At 46.9% G+C, this 23,674-nt stretch overlaps 1 protein-coding gene across 1 annotated transcript in view; it reads right to left on the reverse strand.

Annotated features, from left to right (window-relative positions):
• Window positions 1-172: 172 nt before the first annotated feature.
• LOC115481518 (aconitate hydratase, mitochondrial-like) overlaps window positions 173-23,674 on the reverse strand; it is a 73,830-nt gene continuing 50,328 nt past the window's right edge. Inside the window, exons 4-5 of the mRNA XM_030220755.1 lie at window positions 21,377-21,469; window positions 173-412 (exon numbers count right to left, since the gene is read on the reverse strand). Coding sequence (XP_030076615.1) covers window positions 173-412; window positions 21,377-21,469 — 333 coding nt within the window. The remainder of the gene's footprint in view (window positions 413-21,376; window positions 21,470-23,674) is intronic.

Consider the following 23,674-nt stretch of genomic DNA (forward strand, 5'->3'; position numbering starts at 1 on the left):
TATTCATTGGGGAAATTCTGAAAATCCAACTAGGTTGTGACCCTCGAGGACCGAGGTTGCCCACCCCTGAGCTATATAGTCAGGACGCCACCTGCAGGTTAACTGCTCAGTCTTTAAATAAAAGTGGTTTTCACAGGAAAACACATGCCAAGGGTAAAACCAAGGACTTACATTAGCACTTTAAACTCTTATTTTGCCACACATGCACTTTAACCTTGAAACTTAATCCCCCCTGCACCATGCATTCCCTTACCTTCGGGCACTTCAGCTCCCAAGGGATTCCTGCCATGACATCAACTGCATCGGCTCCACCCACACCAATACAGATACCACCCAGGCCTCCTCCATTAGGGGTGTGAGAATCAGTACCAATGAGCAGCACACCAGGGTAAGCATAGTTTTCCAGAATGATCTATCAAGAAATAAGGCAGAAAAAACAAAGGTTCCACGTCTGTCATGTTTTAGTAATATTTTAGCATAATAGTTTATACAGATATGGATTGATTGGGCCACTCACTTTACCCATACATTCTACTCTACTTCCAGTCATCTCTCTCCCACTAAAGACTGCACATTTATATAGTCACACCACATGCCATAACTTGGCTCTAAATCTTGAATATTAAAATATATAATGGGCCCAATATTCAAAATGATTTAATCAGGCAACAGAGGCTCCAGCCTGGATAAATCTTCCTTGAATCGGCCAAGAGGTGTGTTCAGCAGCACAACTGGGCAGTGCCACTGAATGTCCCCTCTGACCACCATGGCCCTGTCCTGGCAGTAGAGGGGTCAGTAAGGGGGCAGAGTCGGGAGTTACACAAGCACATAGCTAAGCAGGCAACTAGGACTGCTTAAATAGCAGTCCTATCTTTGCCAAGTTAGCTGTGCAGCTGTGACACTGAATACTGGCCATAGCCACATAACATTTAGGCACTGCTGATGTCCCAGATACTCATTGTTGGCTCAGCATTGAATATCCAGGTCTGAATTCACAGGTGATGATCAGTGTTTATAAAAACACTGACCATCGCCAAATAACATCTTTCTCCATTGTCCTTTGTACGTATTCCAAGCATGACTGGATTGGATTGTTCTGTGATCATTAAGTGCCCTCTTTGTAAAGTATATTTCCTCAGTTACTTTGAGCATTCTTATTTCCAACTTCATATCATGACCTTGTTCTAGAATTTTATGGCTTTTTCTTTTGGGTCTGCTTATTTCTGTTTGTGTTTCAGCTTCTTGTGTTATGGAAATGCTATCTTCTTGTACTTGGATTTAAAAACCAGACGTTTAAGTCCTCCTACTTTAACTGTGGTTGTAAACATTGTGTCCCAAACAGAGCCCAGGGCAGGACATCATTCCCTTTTATTGTACAGGTTCTCAGTCTCAGCCAAAAGGCCAGGAAAGGACAGCCCTCAGCTCATAGGTCACCCCATGCACTTGGGCGTATGTAAAAAAAAGGCTTAGATAATAATCTTATCACTTTACCAGGTCCTCCTAAAGGGGCTTATTATATTACTAGTAAAAGAGGCCCGTTTCAGATCAAATAAAACGGGCGCTAGCAAGGTGTTCGTCGCCAACACCCCCCCTCCCTGGCCAACCCCTTCGTTATTCTTCCATTGCTCCGCCCCCAACGTCATGACTTTTGACACGAGGGCGGGGCCCAGAGCAATTTCCCCCCCCCCCCCCGCCTCCCTGCCTCCCTCCCTGCCAACCCCTTCGTTGTTCTGCCATTGCTCCGCCCTCGAGGGCGGGGCCCGGAACGATTTCCCACCCCCCCACGCCTCCCTGCCTCCCTCCCTGCCAACCCCTTCGTTGTTCTTCCATTGCTCCGCCCTCGAGGGCGGGGCCCGGAGCGATTTTGGTGGCTTCACCACCACGAACCTTCGAACCTTTTGAAGAAGTCAGGGCTTGGCTTCACTGACATCAGTGTCCTCAGAACGTTGAGGGTGAGTTTTATTATAGAAGATGTTGAAGTCTGTACAATAGAAACATTTACATATCACCCCCCCCCCCCTTCTATAGTGGTGTGTTACAGGCACAGAAAACAGGTCAGCTTTTCACAGTATCTATAATGGGACCTAGTTTATGTATATTCCAGGCTTTTTTTTTTTTTCAGGGGATATTCTGTGGCCTATTAAGATTGACTCATGGCCCACAAGTATTAATGAGAGCGCCCAGGCTCTGAACACTACAAATGCACATATGCAGCACATGCCTGCCATAGGAGAAGAAGTCTCTAAAGCCAATCCCTATGGGCCAATGGCAGAAAGTGGAGGTGCATGCTCCAGCCAGCAAATAATTGCTCAACCCATGCAACATGTGAGAGACGTGGAGGGGCATTTTCAAAAGGGACGTCCAAATTTTGATTTGGACGTCCTCGCAAAACGTCCCGATCCAGGGGCGGGGAAACCTGTATTTTCAAAAGAAGATGGATGTCCATCTTTCATTTTGATAATACGGTCAGGGACGTCCAAATCCTGAAATTTGGTCGTCCCTAAATTTGGACATTTCTGATTTTCGGCGATTTTCGAAACCAAGGACACCTATCTCAGAAACAACCAAATGCAAAGCATTTGGTCATGGGAGGAGCCAGCATTTGTAGTGCACTGGTCCCCATCACATGCTAGGACACCAACCGGGCACCCTAGGGGGGCACTGCACTAGACTTCATAAACTGCTCTCAGGTACATAGCTCCCTTACCTTGTGTGCTGAGCCCCCCAAACCCCCCTACCTCCAACTGTACACCACTACAATAGCCTTTACAGGTGAATGGGGGCACCCAGATGTGGGCATAGTGGGTTTCTGGTGGGTTTTGGAGGGCTCGCTGTTTCCTCCACAAACGTAACAGGTAGAGGGGGTATGGGCCTGGGTCCACCTGTCTGAAGTGCACTCAAGTACCCACTAAAACTGTTCCAGAGACCTGCATACTCCTGTCATGGACCTAAGTATGACATCTGAGGCTGGCATAGAGGCTGGCAATCAATATTTTGAAAAATATTTTTTGAGGGTGGGAGGGGGTTAGTGACCACTGGAGAAGTAACGGGAGGTCATCCCCGATTCCCTCCGGTGGTCATCTGGTCATTTCAGGCACCTTTTTGTGCCTTGATTGTAAGAAAAACATGACCAGGTGAAAACGTTCGCCAGGGACATCCTTCTTTTTTTCGATTATGGGTGAAGGACGTCCAACTGTTAGGCATGCCCAAGTCCCGCCTTCGCTACACTTCCGACACACCCCCTTGAACTTTGGCCATCCTTGCAACGGAGTGCAGTTGAAGACGTCCTAAATTGAGCTTCGATTATACCAATTTGGATGTCCCTGGGAGGACGTCCATCTTCAGATTTATGTCAAAAGATGGATGTCCTTCTCTTTCGAAAATAAGCCCCATAGGCTACAGAGCTCAGCCACCCAGAAATAAATGTATAAGAATAATTTAGTTTTGCTTTAGTGATATGAATGTGCTAGCTTTGGGAATCTGAATGAGAGGAATCTCTGACATCTTTGAATTTGCACAGTACAGAAGGAGATGCATTTCTATTTCCTTGGTATTGTGCTGCAGGAAAAGTCTGGCTTCTTAGAATTCTCAGTTCATTTTCTGTCTGAATATTTCTATTTCTAATTTAAGGTCATTTGTTTAGCATTTGGTAAGGCTCTATCCATTAGCTGCATATCTGATCAAGGTGAGGTATTTTATAAGCATGTAGTCTCTGCAAAGGGATTTGAAACAGTCCAACTTGTTCTCATTTCCTAACAAAGTGTGTTCTAAGGACTGGTGTAATATTTGCAATGCTGCTTTATCATAGAGACTGTGGCTGGTCACCCCTAACTCAAGGCACCCAGGTTAGGGCACTAAGCATGGCTCTGGTGATGCAGCACCCTATCCCCTGAAGACCAATGATACTTACTGGGAAAGCGACCAATGGCATACTGCTCCAACCACCACCATCTTTCAAAATGGTGGTGCCTGACCCCTAGCAGTATGTTGAAACCCACCCCTAGTGGTCAGTTTGCCAAATAAGGTAAGTACTCCCTTAGCTGACAAGCTGACCCCTAGAAGTACATCTCTACATACTGATAGGGATCAGGCTCCACCATTTTGGAAGATGGAAGCAGTAGAAGTTCGATCTTGGAGGCCCTCCTGGGACTAGGTAATTAGTACAAGTCCACAGTGGGTAGGTTGGGGAGGGGACTAGATGAGAAGCTGCAGTATGGAGGCTCTCTGACTGAGGGCCTTCCAGACCCAGAAAACCCTGGAAAGAGGGTAGAAGGAGAAAAAGTATTTTCTTCTCGCTCTTGGGCTATCAGGGCTCAGGCTGAACAGAGAGTCAGTCATCCAAGGTGAAGTGCTGTACATCACCCAGGATGACCTTTTGCTCCCACACCTCTTTACTCCAACCCTGAACTGGATTAAAGATTCAGCACTACCCAAATTAAAACACACTGCCAAATTTTGGCACTTTTTTTTAACATCATGAGCAATTATTGGTTTCAGTCTTCTGGATGCCCGCTGCACTATCCTTTAGCGTAGTGGGTTTTGTTTTGATTTTCTGTGCTTTAAAAAAAAAAACTCTACGATTAGCATGGGAAAATTAGAAGTAAACTCTAGCACTAATGGTTAGTGCAGCTTATTACACTGGCCCCTCAGAGCGCACAACAGAGACCAGAAATTAAAACAGAAATGATATGACTTTTGATTCCATCTCCTCTAGAGATCCCTCCTGCCCGTTTGAGCATCTCTCAGTAAATCATCTTTTAACAAAGGGATCTGCATAGAATAGCAGCTCACAGGGAAACCAAGTAGTTCAGGCCTTACTTTTACATAATGAGTGTCTTCCTGAACAAGGTCTTTATTAACAGTAGCAGAAATGACCCGACACGTGACGTGTTTCGGCCGTGAGGCCTGCGTCAGGGGTCTATAAAATAATATAATATACAAAGACATGCATAAAAATACAATTATAATTAAAACCATGAATAAAAACTTGAGCATACATATACAATTTCTTGTACAAATTTAGACAAATAAAACATCAGAATGAAAGATGCAAAATATATATAATAAAAAATATGATAAAAATATAAGAGTATATGACTTTAAAAGAATAGAGAATATTGAATTATATAAAAATATGAAATTATACCACATAGAGATAATGAGGACAAGGCATGAAATAAAATACACAACATGATGAAGTATAAATATAGAGGACATACCTAGTATTATCTGTAGAAAAAAGTACCTTGTAGATCAGATGAACAAAATAGCACTAAAGCTGCTAACAACGATATCTATAATAAATATGTAAACGAAGGCATAAATCACTACATCCTCTCCATACATACATATACAACAAAATGAAATGATACTGAAAAAAGTGAAACATAGAATATATGGACAGGGATCCCAAAAAAAGGTGTGTATTGATGATGGAGAATAATGAAGAAGACCACATGGGTATGAAAATAAAAATAAAAAAAATGAAAATGAAAACAAGGCACGGCTGCCAAATGAATCAGCAAATGTATCATTTCATTTTGTTGTATATGTATGTATGGAGAGGATGTAGTGATTTATGCCTTCGTTTACATATTTATTATAGATATCGTTGTTAGCAGCTTTAGTGCTATTTTGTTCATCTGATCTACAAGGTACTTTTTTCTACAGATAATACTAGGTATGTCCTCTATATTTATACTTCATCATGTTGTGTATTTTATTTCATGCCTTGTCCTCATTATCTCTATGTGGTATAATTTCATATTTTTATATAATTCAATATTCTCTATTCTTTTAAAGTCATATACTCTTATATTTTTATCATATTTTTTATTATATATATTTTGCATCTTTCATTCTGATGTTTATTTGTCTAAATTTGTACAAGAAATTGTATATGTATGCTCAAGTTTTTATTCATGGTTTTAATTATAATTGTATTTTTATGCATGTCTTTGTATATTATATTATTTTATAGACCCCTGACGCAGGCCTCACGGCCGAAACACGTCACGTGTCGGGTCATTTCTGCTACTGTTAATAAAGACCTTGTTCAGGAAGACACTCATTGTGAGAGGACTTTTTTGGATCCACTGTGTGTTTTGCCTTTCATTGGTTTTCCTGTGGAGAGTTCACCTTCTGTGGGTGTTTGCTTACTTTTACATAAACAGGAAAGCAAGATAGGCAAAATACCTATGAACTAGAAATGTATAAGTGTGTGGTTTAACACTTCCTCCTGAAGCAGTACAATGCAGCATAAAATCTACCTGGGGCTAATGACCTATCCTAAGCCAAAGCACCTTCTGAACTGCTCAGTACGCTGCCCATCAAGGGAAGCATTGGGCGATACTGCTTCACTGAAGCCAATAATGAAACAGGAAGGGAGTAAGATGGTCATGAAAAAACTGATGCATGAGGGCTGCACAACAAGTTCTGTAGTGAACAGTTGAGTATAATCATAGCCTGTTCCAATCTACAGCACTTACAGTATGCAGGTCCATAATAAGGTATGATTGTAATGGGTTAACTTTCAAAAGCTAAATCCAGAACAAAAGTTCAATTTTCTGGGAATACTGGGAATACTTCACAACTGTGAAGGGTCATGCCAAGAACATTTAAACATAGTCTGTGCCAGTTAAAAGCTCTCTGAGTGCGCAGATCAGCTGACTCCTCAAGTCACACTTCAGAACCCAATCAGATGATTCTTTTGGTAACAGGATGTCATAACATGCAAAAGGCTTGTCAACCACTATTCCTACTACCCAGAGATGATGTGATCTTAGTTAGAAAGGTCAAGAAGTAATATGCACATGTAAGGTATGCATGCATGCTTAGCCTTTGTTTGAGTAGCCTAATGGTTAGAGCACCAGTTTTAACATCCAGAGGTGGCCGGTTCAAATCCCACTGCTGCTCCTTGTGATCTTGGGCAAGTCATTTAACCCTCCATTGCCTCAGGTACAAACTTGGATTGTGAGCCCTCCAGGGACAGGGACAGAGAAATACCCAGTGTGCCTGAATGTAACTCACCTTGAGCTACTACTGAAAAAGATGTGAGCTAAACCCAAATAAATAAATAAATAAATAAATACATGGAGATTAACACTTTCACACCCAACCCAAATGGACAAATTGTCTAGGCCCTGACCAAAATGGGAGGAATAAGAATGTTAAAAATAGAATAAAATAAAAGTTGAGGTGGGAAAAAAAAGTCATACTGGGGGTCTGAGTGGTGTCGGACTCGCCGTCTTATTGGATGTGGAGGAACCAACTACACTCTTTGATGCTGTTTGAAAAAGACTGGTGGGTTCATACCCACGACGGAAAAGGGCCTTTCTGGTGGTGTGGGGCACATATATTCAATCTTTGTCTCTGAAAGCCTGCAGCAGGATACTGAATACTCTATAAGGAGTAGGAGGACTCTTGTCAGCCTTTCACCTTTTTTTTGGTTGGGGGGGGGGGGGGGAGCTAAGAGAATCATTCTGTTCGTTTCAAGGATACCTATCAGATGGAGGGGGGGTCATAAGATTATAGTCCTTCTGCCATACCAGTTTATCTTTGGTGTGGATTTTACTATTTCCTAGTGTTCTTTTTACTTACTGTAGAGACTCATGGGTTCAGTGGGGATGGGGGGGGTTAATTTGTTAGAAAAATTTGATGGCTGTTTCTACCACTGTTGTTGGATCCTGTATGTTTGATTACTGGTGTTCTATTCTAAAAATTTCTGTTGGTTCTAATTGCAGTACTTGAGCAGATATGTCATCAGTAAAAAAAACATTGAAACACGAAATAAATAAAAGATACCACAAAACAAAAGGGATGCTGTAAAAGGGTGGAGTGTTTTTATAGCAGAAGGGTGTTTGTGAAGAGTTGAGTAGTTACTTATTGGTCATTATGAAGCAGAGATTCTGTTGTAGAGTGGAGTGTTTCCCTAACATCTGCAACGCAGGAGGCACTGAACTGACATTATAATTGCAAGCATAATACAATCTAAAAGTGCAAGCTTCGATTAGTCAGGCTAAAAATATTCCCAACTTAAACACATCCATGCAGAAGGTATTACACAATTAGCAATGATCAGTATTTATTCCATTCTCCAATGGTTCCAACAGCAGCAGGTAGAGTATATGCTGAACTGCTGATAGACAGCAGTAAATTAACTGAAACATTTTCCTATGGAGTAGCAATTATGAAAGGCCCTGTGGCATATTTGCCGGAAAACAAAACGTTTGAGTAATCCTAAAATGTACTTCATAAGACAAGAATGACATTTCTGTTAACCTTCAAAGCTGCGTCTGTTCCAAGGGTATTGAGGTTGAGCTATAAATATATTTCTGCAATCAGCAGTTCTGGGACTGCATTACAGAGTTATTGTAATAACCTTGAGAGAAATCCAGGCAGGAAGAACTTGTCTTATGAAGCAAACACAGGAAGAGGTACGACAAAGCAAAGTTACTCATCTGTAGCAGATGTTCTTCGAGGATACCCTCTCGCCTGAGAAAGGCAGCTACTACCACCATTACCTTGGAGAAGGTTCGGGGAGCTGTGGCGAGGCCAAAAGGCAAGGCCCGAAACTGGAAATGTTTTCCCAACACCGCAAACCGCAGAAACTTCTGGTGTGGGGGCCAAATTGGTATGTGCAAGTAAGCTTCTTTCAGGTCCAGAGACGTGAGAAACTCTCCTGGCTGTACCGCCGCAATGACAGAGCGCAGGGTTTCCATGTGAAAATGCCGCACTCTTAAGGACTTGTTTGGCTCTTTTAAGTCCAGGATCGGGCGAAAAGACCCGCCTTTTCGTGGCACCACAAAGTAAATGGAGTAGCGGCCTAGACCTTGTTCGGCAGGAGGCACCGGTGTCACAGCCCCTATCTGGCACAGACTGTGCAAAGTCTCCTCTACCGCCGCCCGTTTGGCGGCAGAACCGCATCGGGACTCCACAAACACGTCTCTCACTGGGGCATCAAATTCTATTCAGTATCAGTCTCTGATCAGGTCCAAGACCCACTGATCTGCGGAGATTTTGGCCCACTCCTCGAAAAAGAGGGAAAGTCTTCCTCCGATGACAGGAAACGAGGAGGGGGCCGGCACACCATCATTGAGAGGGTCGCCCCTGAACTCCAGGCCTTGAACCGGCAGCTGCGGAACGTTTGTCCGAGCGAAAGGCGTTTCTCTGCTGAAAGCGGGCACGAGAAGTGAACCCAGCAGCACGCCCCGGGCGGTACCTTCTAGCTTCACGGAAGCGAGGTCTGTAAGAGGAGCGGACCGCCTGACCCTTAGAGGAAGGCTTCGGCCTATCTTCGGGCAAGCGCTGAGGTTTGGAATCCCCCAGGCCTTTAACAATGTTTTCCAGCTCCTCACCAAACAGGAGAAGGCCTTGAAAGGGCAACTTCACCAACCTTTGCTTAGAGGCCATGTCCGTCGCCCAATGTCGTATCCAAAGAGTGCGGCGAGCCGCCACTGCTACAGCCATTTGTTTAGCCGAAGCTCTGACCATATCATAAAGGGCATCAGCCAAAAAGGACAAGGCCAACTCCATCTGCGGAGCAACTTCAGATAAGGTCTCCGTTCCATCACCGGGCTGTTCCACTGCCTGCTGTAACCAAGCCAGGCAGGCTCTAGCAGCATAACAACTGCATGCAGATGCCCGAACAGTGAGACCTGCCAAATCAAAGGACCGCTTCAGAGCTGAATCAAGCCTGCGGTCTTTAATATCCTTCAGGGCAACACCTCCTTCAACAGGGAGGGTAGTTCTCTTTGTCACAGCCGTGACCAGGGCATCCACTTTAGGCATTGCAAAGCGAGCCAAATGTTCCTCACTCAGAGGGTATAATTGCCCCATAGCCCTGGCAACCTTCAAAGGTCCCTCGGGGTCAGCCCATTGAGCCGAAATAAGCTCTTGGATGGAGTCATGCAAAGGAAAGGCTCGAGCAGGCTTTCTGGTACTAGCCATCCTTGGATTAACAGAGGAGGCTGTGCCACTCCCAGGATCTTCAATCGAGAGGGCTTGTAAGGCATCTGAAATAAGCGCTGGCAGCTCCTCGCGGTGGAAAATCCTCACCGCAGACGGATCATCAAGCTCCTATGGCAATTCTGCACCCGACTCTGGCTCCTCAGCCCAAGAAGTTCTGCCAGACCCCTCAGAATCCGACCACGGGGGGGGGGGGGGGGGGGGGGGGGGGGGGGGGTGCGTCACACTCAGAAGGGGAATTAGCCCTTCTGCGTTTATCAGGAGGATAAGAAACAGGCAAAGCCAACTCCAAAAGGAAAGGATCCACTGGGGGGGGCAGCCAGAGGGTCCGAAGATCCCTGTGGAAGAGCTCTTTTAAGCATGTATGCCCTATGCAGCATTAAAACAAAATCAGGGGAGAAAATCGCTCCCTGACCGCCCGGATCCTGCCCAGGGCTATCAGCTCTATTATTAGCCTCACTCAGAGGACACCCCCCCCCCCCCCGGATTCAGGGCTCTCCGTCGCAACGGAGGCTGCACCATGTGGAAAATCCAAAATGGCATCCGCTGCCAGCTCAGAGCGCGAAAGATCGCCGCTCGCCATGCTCAGGCCAGCTCTACCATCTGTACAGCACGAATTACAAAGCCCCGCTGCTGATTTGCGCTTGCCACATTTAGAACAGCGCTTTACAGTCTCCGCAGCCATCGCTGAAAACGGCGGTAAAATTCAAAAATGGCGGTTCACGCCAAAAACGTCCCGATCGCGGGCCCACCCCGGAGGAGTCAGAAAACACTCTTACCGCACTAGACCGAGTATCACAGCTCCGGTCCTGCAGAAGAATCTCAAGAAAAAAACCTCTTTTCCAAGATCGCTGCACTAAAGCGCGATGCGACTTTAATTATTTATTTATTTTAACGCTGTGAGGAAAGCAGAGGCAAAAGAGGTAAATAAATCACTCCGAAGGCTCAGATAAGTGGGAAAGGCGAACCAATGTGCCTGCATCCACTGAGTGGGAAAGGACAGGGAAAAGCAAGCTAATATATCCACATCTACGGGGGCATGGGTAAGGCAGGGAAAGGGCTGACCTATGTGCCTTCAAAGTGAAGCTGCTATAGCCTCTAACACCCCGGCTAACAACTGGCAAGCCAGGAGCCACCCCCAGGCAGATTTTTGATGGAGCTCGAAGAACCTGCAGCCACCCTGCTTGGGGAGATAGAGAATACTAAAGAGGCAGTTGAGCTAGCTGGCCATGAGGCACTGTGAAAAGTTGAGTGCTCTCTATCTCCCCCTGCTGGTTGATGGACACAACCCACACGTAATGGCTTCATCTGCTTGATGAAAAGGAAGCAGTGATTACACTTAGATGAAACCTTAAGGAGTTGGTTTTCAAACCAGACTCAGGGGTAGATGCACTAAAAAAATCGTTAAAGCCCTTCCCTTATCAATTCCATAGCGAATCGGTAGGGAACAGCCATGCATCAAGGAAATGGAATGCAAATGAGCTGCTCGTTGTAGCTCACTTGCATTCTCTACGCCCTCGGAAGCCAGTCGGCTGGTCGAGCATGCGCAGAGCAGCCAAGCGTTATGCTGGCTGCTCTGCGCATGCCAAGGACGTTCTTTATGGACGTCCTTCACTCAAAAAAACCCCCCCAAAAAAAAAAAGGTCTGTGTATATCATTGCTCCCAGCTGCTCTGAGGTTGTGATAAGGGGAGAGGGGCTGCTATCTCTCATGGGCGGGAGTTCTAATCACCTGCTGCTTCTTTCTGCTGAGCCAGTAAACAACAAAGGGAGCATTAATAGTGGGATACCGATGTCGGAAATGGTATTTCAAGCTGATGAGTCGGAGAAACTTATTGACTTCACGGTAAACCTGGAGGACGTAATGGGGCAGTTCAGCAAACTGAAGAGTAGCAAATCTCCTGGACCGGATGGTATTCATCCTAGAGTACTGATAGAACTGAAAAATGAGCTTGCGGAGCTACTGTTAGTGATATGCAATTTATCCTTAAATTCGAGTGTGGTACCGGAAGATTGGAGGGTGGTCAATGTAACGCCAATTTTTAAAAAAGGTTCCAGGGGAGATCCGGGAAATTATAGACTGGTGAGTCTGACGTCGGTGCCGGGGAAAATGGTAGAGACTATTATCAAAAACAAAATTACAGAGTACATCCAAGGACATGGATTACTGAGACCAAGTCAGCACGGCTTTTGTGTGGGGAAATCATGCCTGACCAATTTACTTCAATTCTTTGAAGGAGTAAACAAACATGTGGACAAAGGGGAGCCGGTTGATATTGTGTATCTGGATTTTCAAAAGGCGTTTGACAAGGTACCTCATGAAAGGCTACAGAGGAAATTGGAGGGTCATGGGATAGGAGGAAATGTCCTATTGTGGATTAAAAATTGGTTGAAGGATAGGAAACAGAGAGTGGGGTTAAATGGGCAGTATTCACAATGGAGAAGGGTAGTTAGTGGGGTTCCTCAGGGGTCTGTGCTAAGACCGCTGCTTTTTAATATATTTATAAATGATTTAGAGATGGGAGTAACTAGCGAGGTAATTAAATTTGCTGATGACACAAAGTTATTCAAAGTCGTTAACTTGCGACAGGATTGTGAAAATTACAGAAGGACCTTACGAGACTGGGAGACTAGGCGGCTAAATGGCAGATGATGTTTAATGTGAGTAAGTGCAAGGTGATGCATGTGAGAAAAAAGAACCCGAATTATAGCTACGTCATGCAAGGTTCCACGTTAGGAGTTACGGACCAAGAAAGGGATCTGGGTGTCGTCATCAATAATACACTGAAACCTTCTGCTCAGTGTGCTGCTGAAAAGCAAATAGAATGTTGGGTATTATTAGGAAAGTTATGGAAAACAGGTGTGAGGATGTTATAATGCCATTGTATCGCTCCATGGTGCGACCGCACCTTGAGTATTGTGTTCAATTCTGGTTGCCGCATCTCAAGAAAGATATAGTAGAATTGGAAAAGGTGCAGCGAAGGGCGACTAAAATGATAAAGGGGATGGGACGATTTCCCTATGAAGAAAGATTAAGGAGGCTAGGGCTTTTCAGCTTGGAGAAGAGACGGCTGAGGGGAGACATGATAGAGGTATATAAAATAATGAGTGGAGTGGAACAGGTGGATGTGAAGCGTCTGTACACGCTTTCCAAAAAGACTAGGACTAGGGGGCATGCGATGAAACTACAGTGTAGTAAATTTAAAATAAATCGGAGAAAACGTTTCTTCACCCAATGCGTAATTAAACTCTGGAATTCGTTGCCGGAGAACATGGCGAAGGCGGTTAGCTTAGCAGAGTTTAAAAAGGGGTTAGACGGTTTCTTAAAGGACAAGTCCATAAACCACTACTAAATGGGAAAAATCCACAATTCCAGGAATAACATGTATAGAATGTTTGTACATTTGGGAAGCTTGCCAGGTGCCCTTGGCCTGGATTGGCCGCTGTCGTGGACAGGATGCTGGGCTCGATGGACCCTTAGTCTTTGCCCAGTGTGGCATTACTTATGTACTTACTAGCCGTTCAGCCCGTAAAAACGGGCTAGTATAGGAGGGGGGGGGGTTGAAATGCCCCCCACCCCACCGCCAAGTTCGCCGCTGCCACTCCCCCTCCGAGTTCGTCCCCCCCCCCCCCACCAGGAGCCGTCGCCACCCACCTTCCATCCGGTCAGGCCCTCGCTCCACTATTGAAACAGCGAGGGCACGCAGCACACAGCTCTACTGCTGAGCTGCCGTGGCCTTCCTTCTTCTCTGCCTGTGTCCCGCCCTTGTGTGACGTAACGTCGTCGAGGGCAGGACACAGGCAGAGAAGAAGAAGGAAGGCCAACGGCAGCTCAGCAGAGCTGTGTGCTGCGTGCCCTCGCTGTTTCAATAGCGGAGCGAGGGCCCGACCGAGTGGAAGGTGGGTTGCGGCGGCGACTCCGGGTGGGGAGAGCGTTAGCGACGGCGGTGTCCCTCGCAAATGCGCAGTAGAGACCCTCTCTGTTCAGCCCTCGTCATCACGTATTGACGCGGGGGCGGGGCAGAGAGGGTCTCTACTGCGCATTTGCGAGTGAGTACGACACTCGCCATTTATATATATTGATGTACTTATAACAGCACTTTTGATTATGCCCCTCCTCCAGGTCTCTCTCAGCCAATCACAGCGCGTTTCGCCGTCACTGGTGTCAGCTAAACACGCTGCGTGTGTGTGGGGGGGGGGGGGGCTCACAATAGTCCATAACACAAGGGGTGTTAGCAGCATGTCCGATCCCTGCACAAGGGCTGTCTGCCAGCAGAAAGCAAAGAATAAACGCCTCATTTGATACCACGTCTCAGGGCTGAGGACGGCTCTATTAAACCCTCTCTATCAGTGCTTTTATCTGTCCCATCTGAAAGCTAAAGTCACTGCACTGCCTTCTCTTCCTCTCTGTTCTCCGGCTGCTGTGGGATAGCTATTAGTATTAGCCCTCAGTGGAACAATCTGCTGTAATCTATCTTCAGGGACGTCCATGTTAGGCACTTTAGAAGGACGTCCCAGATGATCACTTTTTTTTTTCCTTCCGATTCCCTCACAGCTAGCCCCAACGACATCCAATCACAGCGTGTTTATCTGACACCAGTGTCGGCTAAATGCGCTCGGATTGGCTGAGAGAGACCTGGCGGGAGGGACGTCCAAAAAGCTGAAAACAACCTTGGAGGGGACTGTTGAGAGAACAGTGGTTGTGGTCAGTTCAGGCAGGTAAGAAAAACAGGGACATCCTTTTTTTTTTTTTTCCAGAGTCCTTCCTAATTGCCTGATGTAAGCTGCAAACGTCCAAGTGCTTGTCAGGGATGTCCTTTTTTTTTGTTTGTTTTAGGACGTCCATGTTAAGGACGTCCCTGACGAGTACTTTTTTTTTTTCCTTCCAATTCCCTCACAGCAGCCCCAACGAGAGGTGTAGACCTCCCGTTAGGTTTTCCACAGTAAGGGGATCGGAAAACGGTAGTGCATCTCATTATAATAGCCTTGCAACAGTAGTGCAGCTCATTATAATAGCCTTTGGATCATTTGCATTCCATTTTCGTTAGCTGCTACCGTGACAGGAAAATGCCCTTTTGTGCATGTCCCTGGTTTACTACTTGTGCGCTAAACTGGCTAGAACCAGTTTAAAACCCATGTTAATGGTTCATTAAGTTTAGTGCATCTGGCCCTCAGAAAGGTGCAGGAGGTATTCAAACAGGTTTCTGTATAGGGCAGGTGAGGGAATCTAAGGCCTTGTTCTCACAGCTCGACAAACCCAGGCGCCAGGCCTGATTTTTCAGTTGCTATGGCAACTTGGATCCTGGGAATATGTCGGACCACAAGGCAGCAAGCAGCTCCAGCTCAGCTCTCTTCTCCTCATTCCTCCCACGAACCACGGCAGAAATCAAGGTAGGCATGGGCAACAGCGGCTCAGTCTCACTCTCTTCCCTCCCCTGCTGAGCTCCCACAGCAAGGAGGACGTGAACTGCAGCACAGTGTATCACTGTCTCCTCCAGTGCCAGCTTAGATCCGAGTGTTTATGTAAACCACAATCCCGCAGTTCACATAAACTCTCAGGTCTAAGCTAGTTCAGAAGGAGGAAGTGACCCGATGTACCGCAGTTCACTTCCTCCTTGCCGGGGGAGCTCAGTGGGGGAAGGAACGGGAAGACAGAGTGAGAGCTGAGCCGCTGTCATGGCTGAAAATGAAAAGGTGAGTGTGCAGTGGGGGATTTGGAGGCAGAAGGAAGGGGTGAATCATGTGCCATGAGGGGGGGAATTGGAGGCACAGGGAAGGGGTGAATCATGTGCAATGAGGGGGGTTTGGGGGCAGAGTAAAAGGGTGAATGTGCCATGGGGGGGTAAGGATTGGGGGCAGAGTAAAGGGGTGAATGTGCCATGAGGGAGGGTTTTGGGGGCAGAGTAAGGGGGCAAATGTGCTATAGGGGGACTGGGGGCAGAGTGAAGGGGTGAATGTGCCAGGGGATGGGAGCAGCCAGCTGAAGGCTGGCTGGCCTTGCGGGATATGGTGGGGAGAAAGATACAGTGATAGCTTTTGGGGGGGGTAAGGAGAAAGACACACCGACCATCCACCTTTCTCCAGTCCACCTGCCCCCAAAGACACAGACACACACACCATCCATCTTTCTCTAGTCCCCTGCCCTCAAAGACACAGACACCCATCCACTTGTCTCCAGACCCACTGTAAAAATGGAGTGTTGAAGATTGGCTTAGGTAAGTAAAGCACAGTTAAAAGGTGCAGTTGTTTTTAATAGTGGCATTAGCAACACACTATTAAAAAAATAAGAGGTTCTTTAAAGACCAATGAAAGATAAGTAAACCCATCATAGGGCTTTCGAAAAGTCTTAGTGGTTTCTGAGGTCTTTTTTTCCTTTCTATATACTGGTGAGTTTCAATTCACTTCAACTAGAAGGGTCAGGTTGCTCGTTGTCTTTTTATGTTAACCTTGTACCTAATAAAGCAAAGATACCAGTAGCAGGTATTCTCCAACAGCAGGCTATAAATTCTCATATTTGTTTAAGAACATGCACAGCATCCCCACCAAGAATGAACGAGTTCCCTCCCGTACACCACTAGAGCACAGCATCAATAGATCAATACTCTAGCTCGTAAAAGAGGAGACAATTCCAAGGGGAGTTGAGAGGGTATATGAGAATATATAGCCTGCTGACCTTGGAGAATAACTGTACAGGTAAGTCTTTGCTTCTCAAAGGATAAGCAGGCTAATATTCTCACATGTGGGGAATCTCTAGCTACCAGGCTCACTGGAACCAACAACCAATGACAAATTGCACTTCACAACAGTGAGGTCAGAACATAGATGAACTGGAAACTACATGAAAATCATCGAACGTGTAGCCTGGAACAGAATAAAAAAATAGGACAAGGCGGGTTGACTTGGATTCTAGAACCCAACTAAATCTTCAGCACTGTCTGCCTAAACCAACTATTGTGTCGGGTATCGTGCACAAGGCAGTAGTGGGAAGTAAATATATGGACTGAATACTACGTTGCAGCCTTGCAAATTTCTTCAAAGGAGGCCGAGCGCGTGGGCTACCAATGCCACCATGGCTCTGACTTTATGAGCCGTGATGTGACCTGCAAGAATCAGGCCAGCCCAGGCATAAGCGAAGGATATGAAATTCATCAGCCAATTGTTTCTCAAGGGATACTCCCATTTTGTTAGGATCAAAAGATACGAAAAGTTGACAGGACTGCCTGTATGGCTTAGTCCGTTCCCAATAGAAAGTCAACACTAGCCTGCAAGCCAAGGTGTGCAGTGCGTTCTCGCCAGGATGGACATGAGGCCTAAGGAAGAATGTTGTTAGAACAATGGACTGGTTGATATGAAATTTGATACAACCTTAGGCAAGAATTTAGGATGAGTACAGAGGACCACCCGGTTGTGGTGAAACTAGCATAGGGTGCAGACACCACCAAGACCTGAAGCTCACTGACTGTACAAGTTGAAATTATAGCCACTAGAAAGATGACCTCCCAAGCCAAATGCTTTAGAAGACAAGAAGCAAGCAGCTCAAAAGGAGGTTTAATCAGCTGAGTGAGAACGATGTTGAGATTCAAGGACATAGGTGGAGGTTTGAAAGGGGGCTTTGTTAACAACAGACACACATGAAAAGAGCCACAAAGGGCTGTGCAGAGAAAGGCATACAGTCAACACACTTCTGTTTGTTGAGCTCTGAATGCACTGAGATAAACCCTGACAGAGTTGGTCTTGAGACTTGAATGAAGGAGTTATTCAAGGAGAGATGGTGAAGGGCAACAAATAGAATCTATGGAGCTGCTCACACACAAGATGGCAAACCTCTATCATTTGAAAGAATAACACTTCTTGGTGGAGTCTTTTCTGGAAGCTAGCAAAACTCTGAAAACACCTTCAACAAGATGCAAGGAAGCAAACTCTAAGCTCTGAACATCTAGGCTGTGAGAGCCAAAGATTGGAGATTGGTATGTAGGACACCCTTGTTGTACGTTATGAGGGTTGGGAAATACTCAAGTCTCCACGGTTCTTCTGAGGACAATTCCAAAAGAAAGGGGAACCAGATCTGCCCGGGCCAATAATGGGAGATCAGGATCATGATTCCACAGTCTTGCTTGAGTTACAGGAGAGTCCTTCCCACTAAAAGAATAGGAGGATATGCATACAGAAGACCAATTTCCCAATGAAGAAGAAAAGCATCCAACTCTGGTTTGTTGTGGGCCAGAAGCACGGAGCAAAAGTGGGAAATTTTCTGGTTGAAATAACTGGTGAAAAGGTCGATCGAGGGTGTGCCCCACTTCCAAAAGATCTTGCAGGCAATAGATATGCTGAGAGAGCACTTGTTGGGTCGCAGAACCCTGATCAGCCTGTCAGCCAAAGTGTTGCATGTGCCTCTTAAAGAAATGATGTTGAGAAGCATCCCATGTCTGGATGCATAGTGACACACTGGCAAAGAGGGGAAGATCCGCGCCCCCTTGTTTGTTGTTGTAATACATGGCAACCTGGTTGTCCATTTGAACAAAAACTTGGTTGGAGAAATCCAAATTATAGCTATGTAATGCAAAGTTCCACATTAGGAGTCACCAATCAGGAATCCGCACTGATAATATGTTGAAACCATCTGCACAGTGTGCAGCAGCGGCTAAGAAAGCAAATAGAATGTTAGGTTTTATGTGACTCCCAGGGTGCATCTTCATATGTGAGTAGTAAATTTAAAACGAATCGGAGAGGGGTGTGCAGGGGGGCCGCTGCAACCTCTGCAGGTGGAGAAGGATAATCCAGGACTTCGAGCATCTCAGCCCTGGGCTCATGCACAACCTCCGTGGGGAATGGAATGTCCCTAGACATTTCCCGCACAAAGGATGAGCAAGTAAGACTCTCAGGTGGAGACATCCTCACTTCAATCGGTGGAGTAGGATCAGAAGGAAGCCCACAGGACTCCTCCTCCGAAAAGTACCTGGGGTCTTCCTCTTCTTCCCACGAGTGCTCCTCTTCGGTATCAGACAGAAGCTCCCTAAGAGCAGCCCGAACCCGAGCCTGCCTCGACTTCAAGGATCAACGACCTCGTGGGCAGTGTCGAGAAGCCGGCCCCTGCCTGGACTCCGGCGAAGCTTCCTCTACCGATGTCGAGGGGGAGTCGACCTGGGTGGCAACCGGCTCCGGTACCGCAAACGGCACAGAGGCCAAGAACCTCCTCACAGGCGATGGCCCAGATGCCGTCTCTGCAGTAGGCATGAAAGGCGCAAGCACCCCCGACACCGAGGCAGACTGACGAAGCAAACCTTCCAGAAGCTCTGGAAGAAGGGCTTGGATGCGCTCGTCGAGAGCTTCCATCGGAAAAGGCTGGGGGACTGGTGCAGGAGTCAGTGCCAGAATCTGAGGAGGCTCGAGAGCCGGTACCAGGCTGCCAGATGACCGACGCATCGGCACCTCCTGAATGGAGGGTGAGTGGTCCTCCCGGCGCCTACGCTTCTCGAGTGCCAACTCCCTCGGCTCCCCGGAGCTCTCGGTACCGTGTCTGGAAGGAGATCGATGACGGTGCTCCTTCGCCTTCACTCAACGCCCGTCATCGAGACTCCTTGGTACCAAAGAGGAGGACGTGCAATCCTCATGCCTATTCAAGGCCGGGTCCGGGGGGCCTGCATAGCAGAAGGCCTTGAGACAGGTGGAGACCCACTCGATGCCTCGCTGCTCCCAGCGCGTTGTGGTCTTTCGGCAGCCATTACCTGAACTCTCGATGTCGATGCCTCCCTCAACGCCGAGGCCGCCGACCTCGGTACCAATGTCGATGCCGACATCGAAGGACCGGACCGATCGGAAAAAAGATTCGCGCATTGAGCCTCTCGAGCCACCTGGGTCCGCTTTTTCATCATGTTACACAACTTACAAGCAGCTGGTAGATGGTCGGGACCCAGGAACTGAAGACACCATGCGTGGGGGTCGGTCCCAGAGATGGTCCGGTTGCACCGAGTACAACGCTTGAAGCCGCTGGGCGTCCTTGATGACATGGAGGGAAAAACAGCGGCAGCGAAATTAAACGGCTCGATGGTGCCAAAAAAGGAGCACAAAAAAAGAAGAAAGAGTCCGACTGAGCGGCCTAAAAGCGGCTGCATTGAAAAGTAAAGGAAACTTGAAGAGGGGAGAAAAACTAAGAAAATAAGTGAAAAAAAGGGTTGTTGGTTTTTTTTTTTTTTTAAATTTCGGGTATAAAGAAAATAAAAAAAAAAGAGAGAAAAAGGTAAATTTAGGGCGGTAAATGCCAAACCCGGTTCTCCTGTGGCAGAAATGGGAAGGAACAAAAAAACAGCTTTCCCAGACCACGGGTAAGAAGAAACTGAGAGCTGCACTTTCGCGTCACGGGCGGGAAGCCGGCCCGTGTGACGGAACATTCCGGAACATTCCTAAGCTTTGAAGATTTTTCCGGTCTCCTGGGGCCATCAAGGACGACGACCCACATGTAAGAATATTAGAGCCTGCTTGTCCTCGGAGAATAACAACACACATATACATTCAATGGTATCAACATTAACACATTTCATTCATGCACAACTGATAAAGTCCAACCTATTTTTTTTTTTTGTTACATTTGTACCCCGCGCTTTCCCACTCATGGCAGGCTCAATGCGGCTTACATGGGGCAATGGAGGGTTAAGTGACTTGCCCAGAGTCACAAGGAGCTGCCTGTGCCGGGAATCGAACTCAGTTCCTCAGTTCCCCAGGACCAAAGTCCACCACCCTAACCACTAGGCCACGCCTCCACTCTTTTCTATTAACAAGTTCCCAAAACCAGCTGCAATAATGTCCAACGCTGTATGTCCACTTGAAAATGATCTTGTAATCTTAACACAACAGCGTGTTCAACTTTTACTGCCCAATCATATGTCCAAGCAGCAATAATGAATCATGTATTCAATAGATGACTATCTTGTAATCCAGGTACACTAAACGTGTCCACATTACCCTATGTTCTCTCCCAGCAGCTGAGACAAAGTCCATCAATAGGAACGTCTCTAGTCGAACTCCATCTGGATGTTTTCACACGTTCCAACAAACAACTCAGTATCTTTCATTGGTCTCAAATATATCTCATGCATATTCATTGGAGAAATCCTAGAAACCCGATCAGGGTATGGGCCTCAAAGACCAAGGTTGGACACCCCCGCCTTACAGGAAAGCTTTCCGATACAGAGCAAGCATAAGGAGAAGATATTCCTCCCCAGTGCCCAATAACAAATCAGCTACATGCAGCTAGACTGAGGCTGAGCTGTACACAGAACAGGGCAAGGCCTCCTTAAATCAGAGATCATGGGAGTTCATTTTCTCAGACAGCTAGTATGGGCTCCATAAAGAAAGGAAGCATTTGCATGCAGCTGGGCAGTTTATCAAGAGAAGTACAAGAATCAATACTATACCTGATGGATGATACCAGAGCCAGGTTTCCAGAATCCCACTCCATATTTAGCACCCGACGTGGCCAAGAAGTTATACACCTCCTGGTTAACATCCTAGTGCCAAAAGGAAAAATAAGATCAATACAAATATCCAACACTTATAGCTACTCTAAATGTTGCCTCCCTTGGGGATGTGGGCTATCAAGAATAACAGTAACAACAAGAGGGAGAGCCAGTGGCAGCAGCAGCAGCAGCAGACTCAGTTGAATTATCATGATTTGTGAGGGTTTTATGTCTGCATACTGATTTAGAGGCAGATGCAGCAACCAAACGTAAAAAAATCTAAATCGTTAAAGTCCCTAACGATTTTAAAATAACGAAAAATGCACCAAAAAAAAAGTCACACATGCTGAGATCGGTAGTGAAACGTACAATGTATCAAAGAATCACAATACACATCGTTAATCGGCCCCCAAATCATGCGCAGAGCAGCCAAGCGTTATGTTAGCTGCTCTGCGCATGCCACAAACAGTCAAAACACAGTCAAATCGCAAGCACATGGCTCCCAAATAAAAACAAAAATAAAAAAAAAGGGTCGGGAGGGGGCAAGGGCGCTCATCAGGAGCGTCCTGTACTGACGGCCTTGCCCCCCCCCCCCCCGCTGCTCCCCACTTTCCGCCGCTCCCCCCACCCCGAAAAAGCAAAATTCTAGCAGCCCCTGCCCCACTTTCCGCCGCTCCCCCCACCCCGAAAAAGCAAACTTCTAGAAGCCCCTGCCCCCCTCCCTTCCTCACTACTCTCTCACCTCAGCTCCGCCTCCCGACATCCTCCATCCGTGCCCCGCCCCCTTTTGGGGTCGTCGCCGCCATTCCCCTCCTCCATCGGGCCCCCCTTCCTCTTACCGGGCCCGTGCAGCGCCTCTCTCCTCTGTCCGAAGGCGCTGCATGGGCAAGAAGAAAGCTGAATCAGCTGATGCCTGCCTTCGCGATGGCGCGTCTTTCTTCTGCTGCGCCCGCCCCTGTCTGACGTCAGTAACCTACGTAGGTTACTGACGTCAGACAGGGGCGGGCCCAGGAGGAGAAAGACGCTCTATCGAAGCTAGGCGAAGGCAGGCATCAGCTGATTCAGCTTTCTTCTTGCCCGTGCCGCGCCTTCGGACAGAGGAGAGAGGCGCTGCACGGGCCCGGTAAGAGGAAGGGGGGCCCGATGGAGGAGGGGAATGGCGGCGACGACCCCAAAAGGGGGCGGGGCACGGACGGAGGATGTCGGGAGGCGGAGCTGAGGTGAGAGAGTAGTGAGGAAGGGAGGGGGGCAGGGGCTTCTAGAAGTTTGCTTTTTCAGGGTGGGGGGAGCGGCGGAAAGTGGGGAGCAGCGGGGGGGGGGGGGCAAGGCCGTCCGTACAGGACGCTCCTGATGAGCGCCCTTGCCCCCTCCCGATCCTTTTTTTATTTTTATTTTTTTATGTGTTTTCTGAGGTCCTTTGGACCAATCACAGCGCTTTTAGCTCTGCTAATGCACTGGGATTGGCTCAAAGTTTGTTTATTTTTTCACTTAACACTTTTTCCTGCCACTGAGCTGTCCTAACGAGAGGTCCAGACCTCTCGTTAGTTTTCCTGCCTTTTTCCTGCGTAAAGGCAATCGGAAAAGGTTAGTGCATGTCGTTTCAATGGGGTTTTCACACTAATTGCTCATCTCCATTCCGTTTTCGTTAGCTGCTACTGTCGTCGGAAAATAGGCTTAAGTGCATGGAAAGGATAGGAAATTCTTCCCTGAGGGCTCATTTAACGATGAAAAACGTTTAGTGCATCTACCTCTTAGTCTTTGCACTCATGACCTATACTCCTGGGGGAATTTCACAAAACACACATACACACTCACACAAAAAAAACAATAATTCAAAATTCTGCAAAAAAATTTTGAAAATTCTTGCAGAATTTTAAAATACTGTACACAATCATGCACACTTTGTGAATATTTTGTGTAGAATTACCCCATCATAAAGCCCAACATCCCCCCTCAACTCTCTATCTTGCTCTTGCTGCAGTTCTCTCCCCAACTCCCAGTAAGGACCCCTCCAATCCTGTGTATCACCAAGGCTACCCCCTATGCACTTTCACTCACCTACCTTCTCACCAATCACCAGACATATACACCACCTCTCTATTTTACTCCCCTGTCCCCCACACATACTCCCCCTCACCAACTAACCCAATCTCTCATTTCTCTCCCAAACACATATATAGCTTGCTTCAGAGAACCCCACTTCCCGGGCATACAACCCCCAATTTGCTCGAGGGGACCTCCTCCATACGAACTTGC

The sequence above is a fragment of the Microcaecilia unicolor genome, chromosome 1 (assembly GCF_901765095.1).
Source record: "Microcaecilia unicolor chromosome 1, aMicUni1.1, whole genome shotgun sequence".
Lineage (NCBI taxonomy): Eukaryota > Metazoa > Chordata > Amphibia > Gymnophiona > Siphonopidae > Microcaecilia > Microcaecilia unicolor.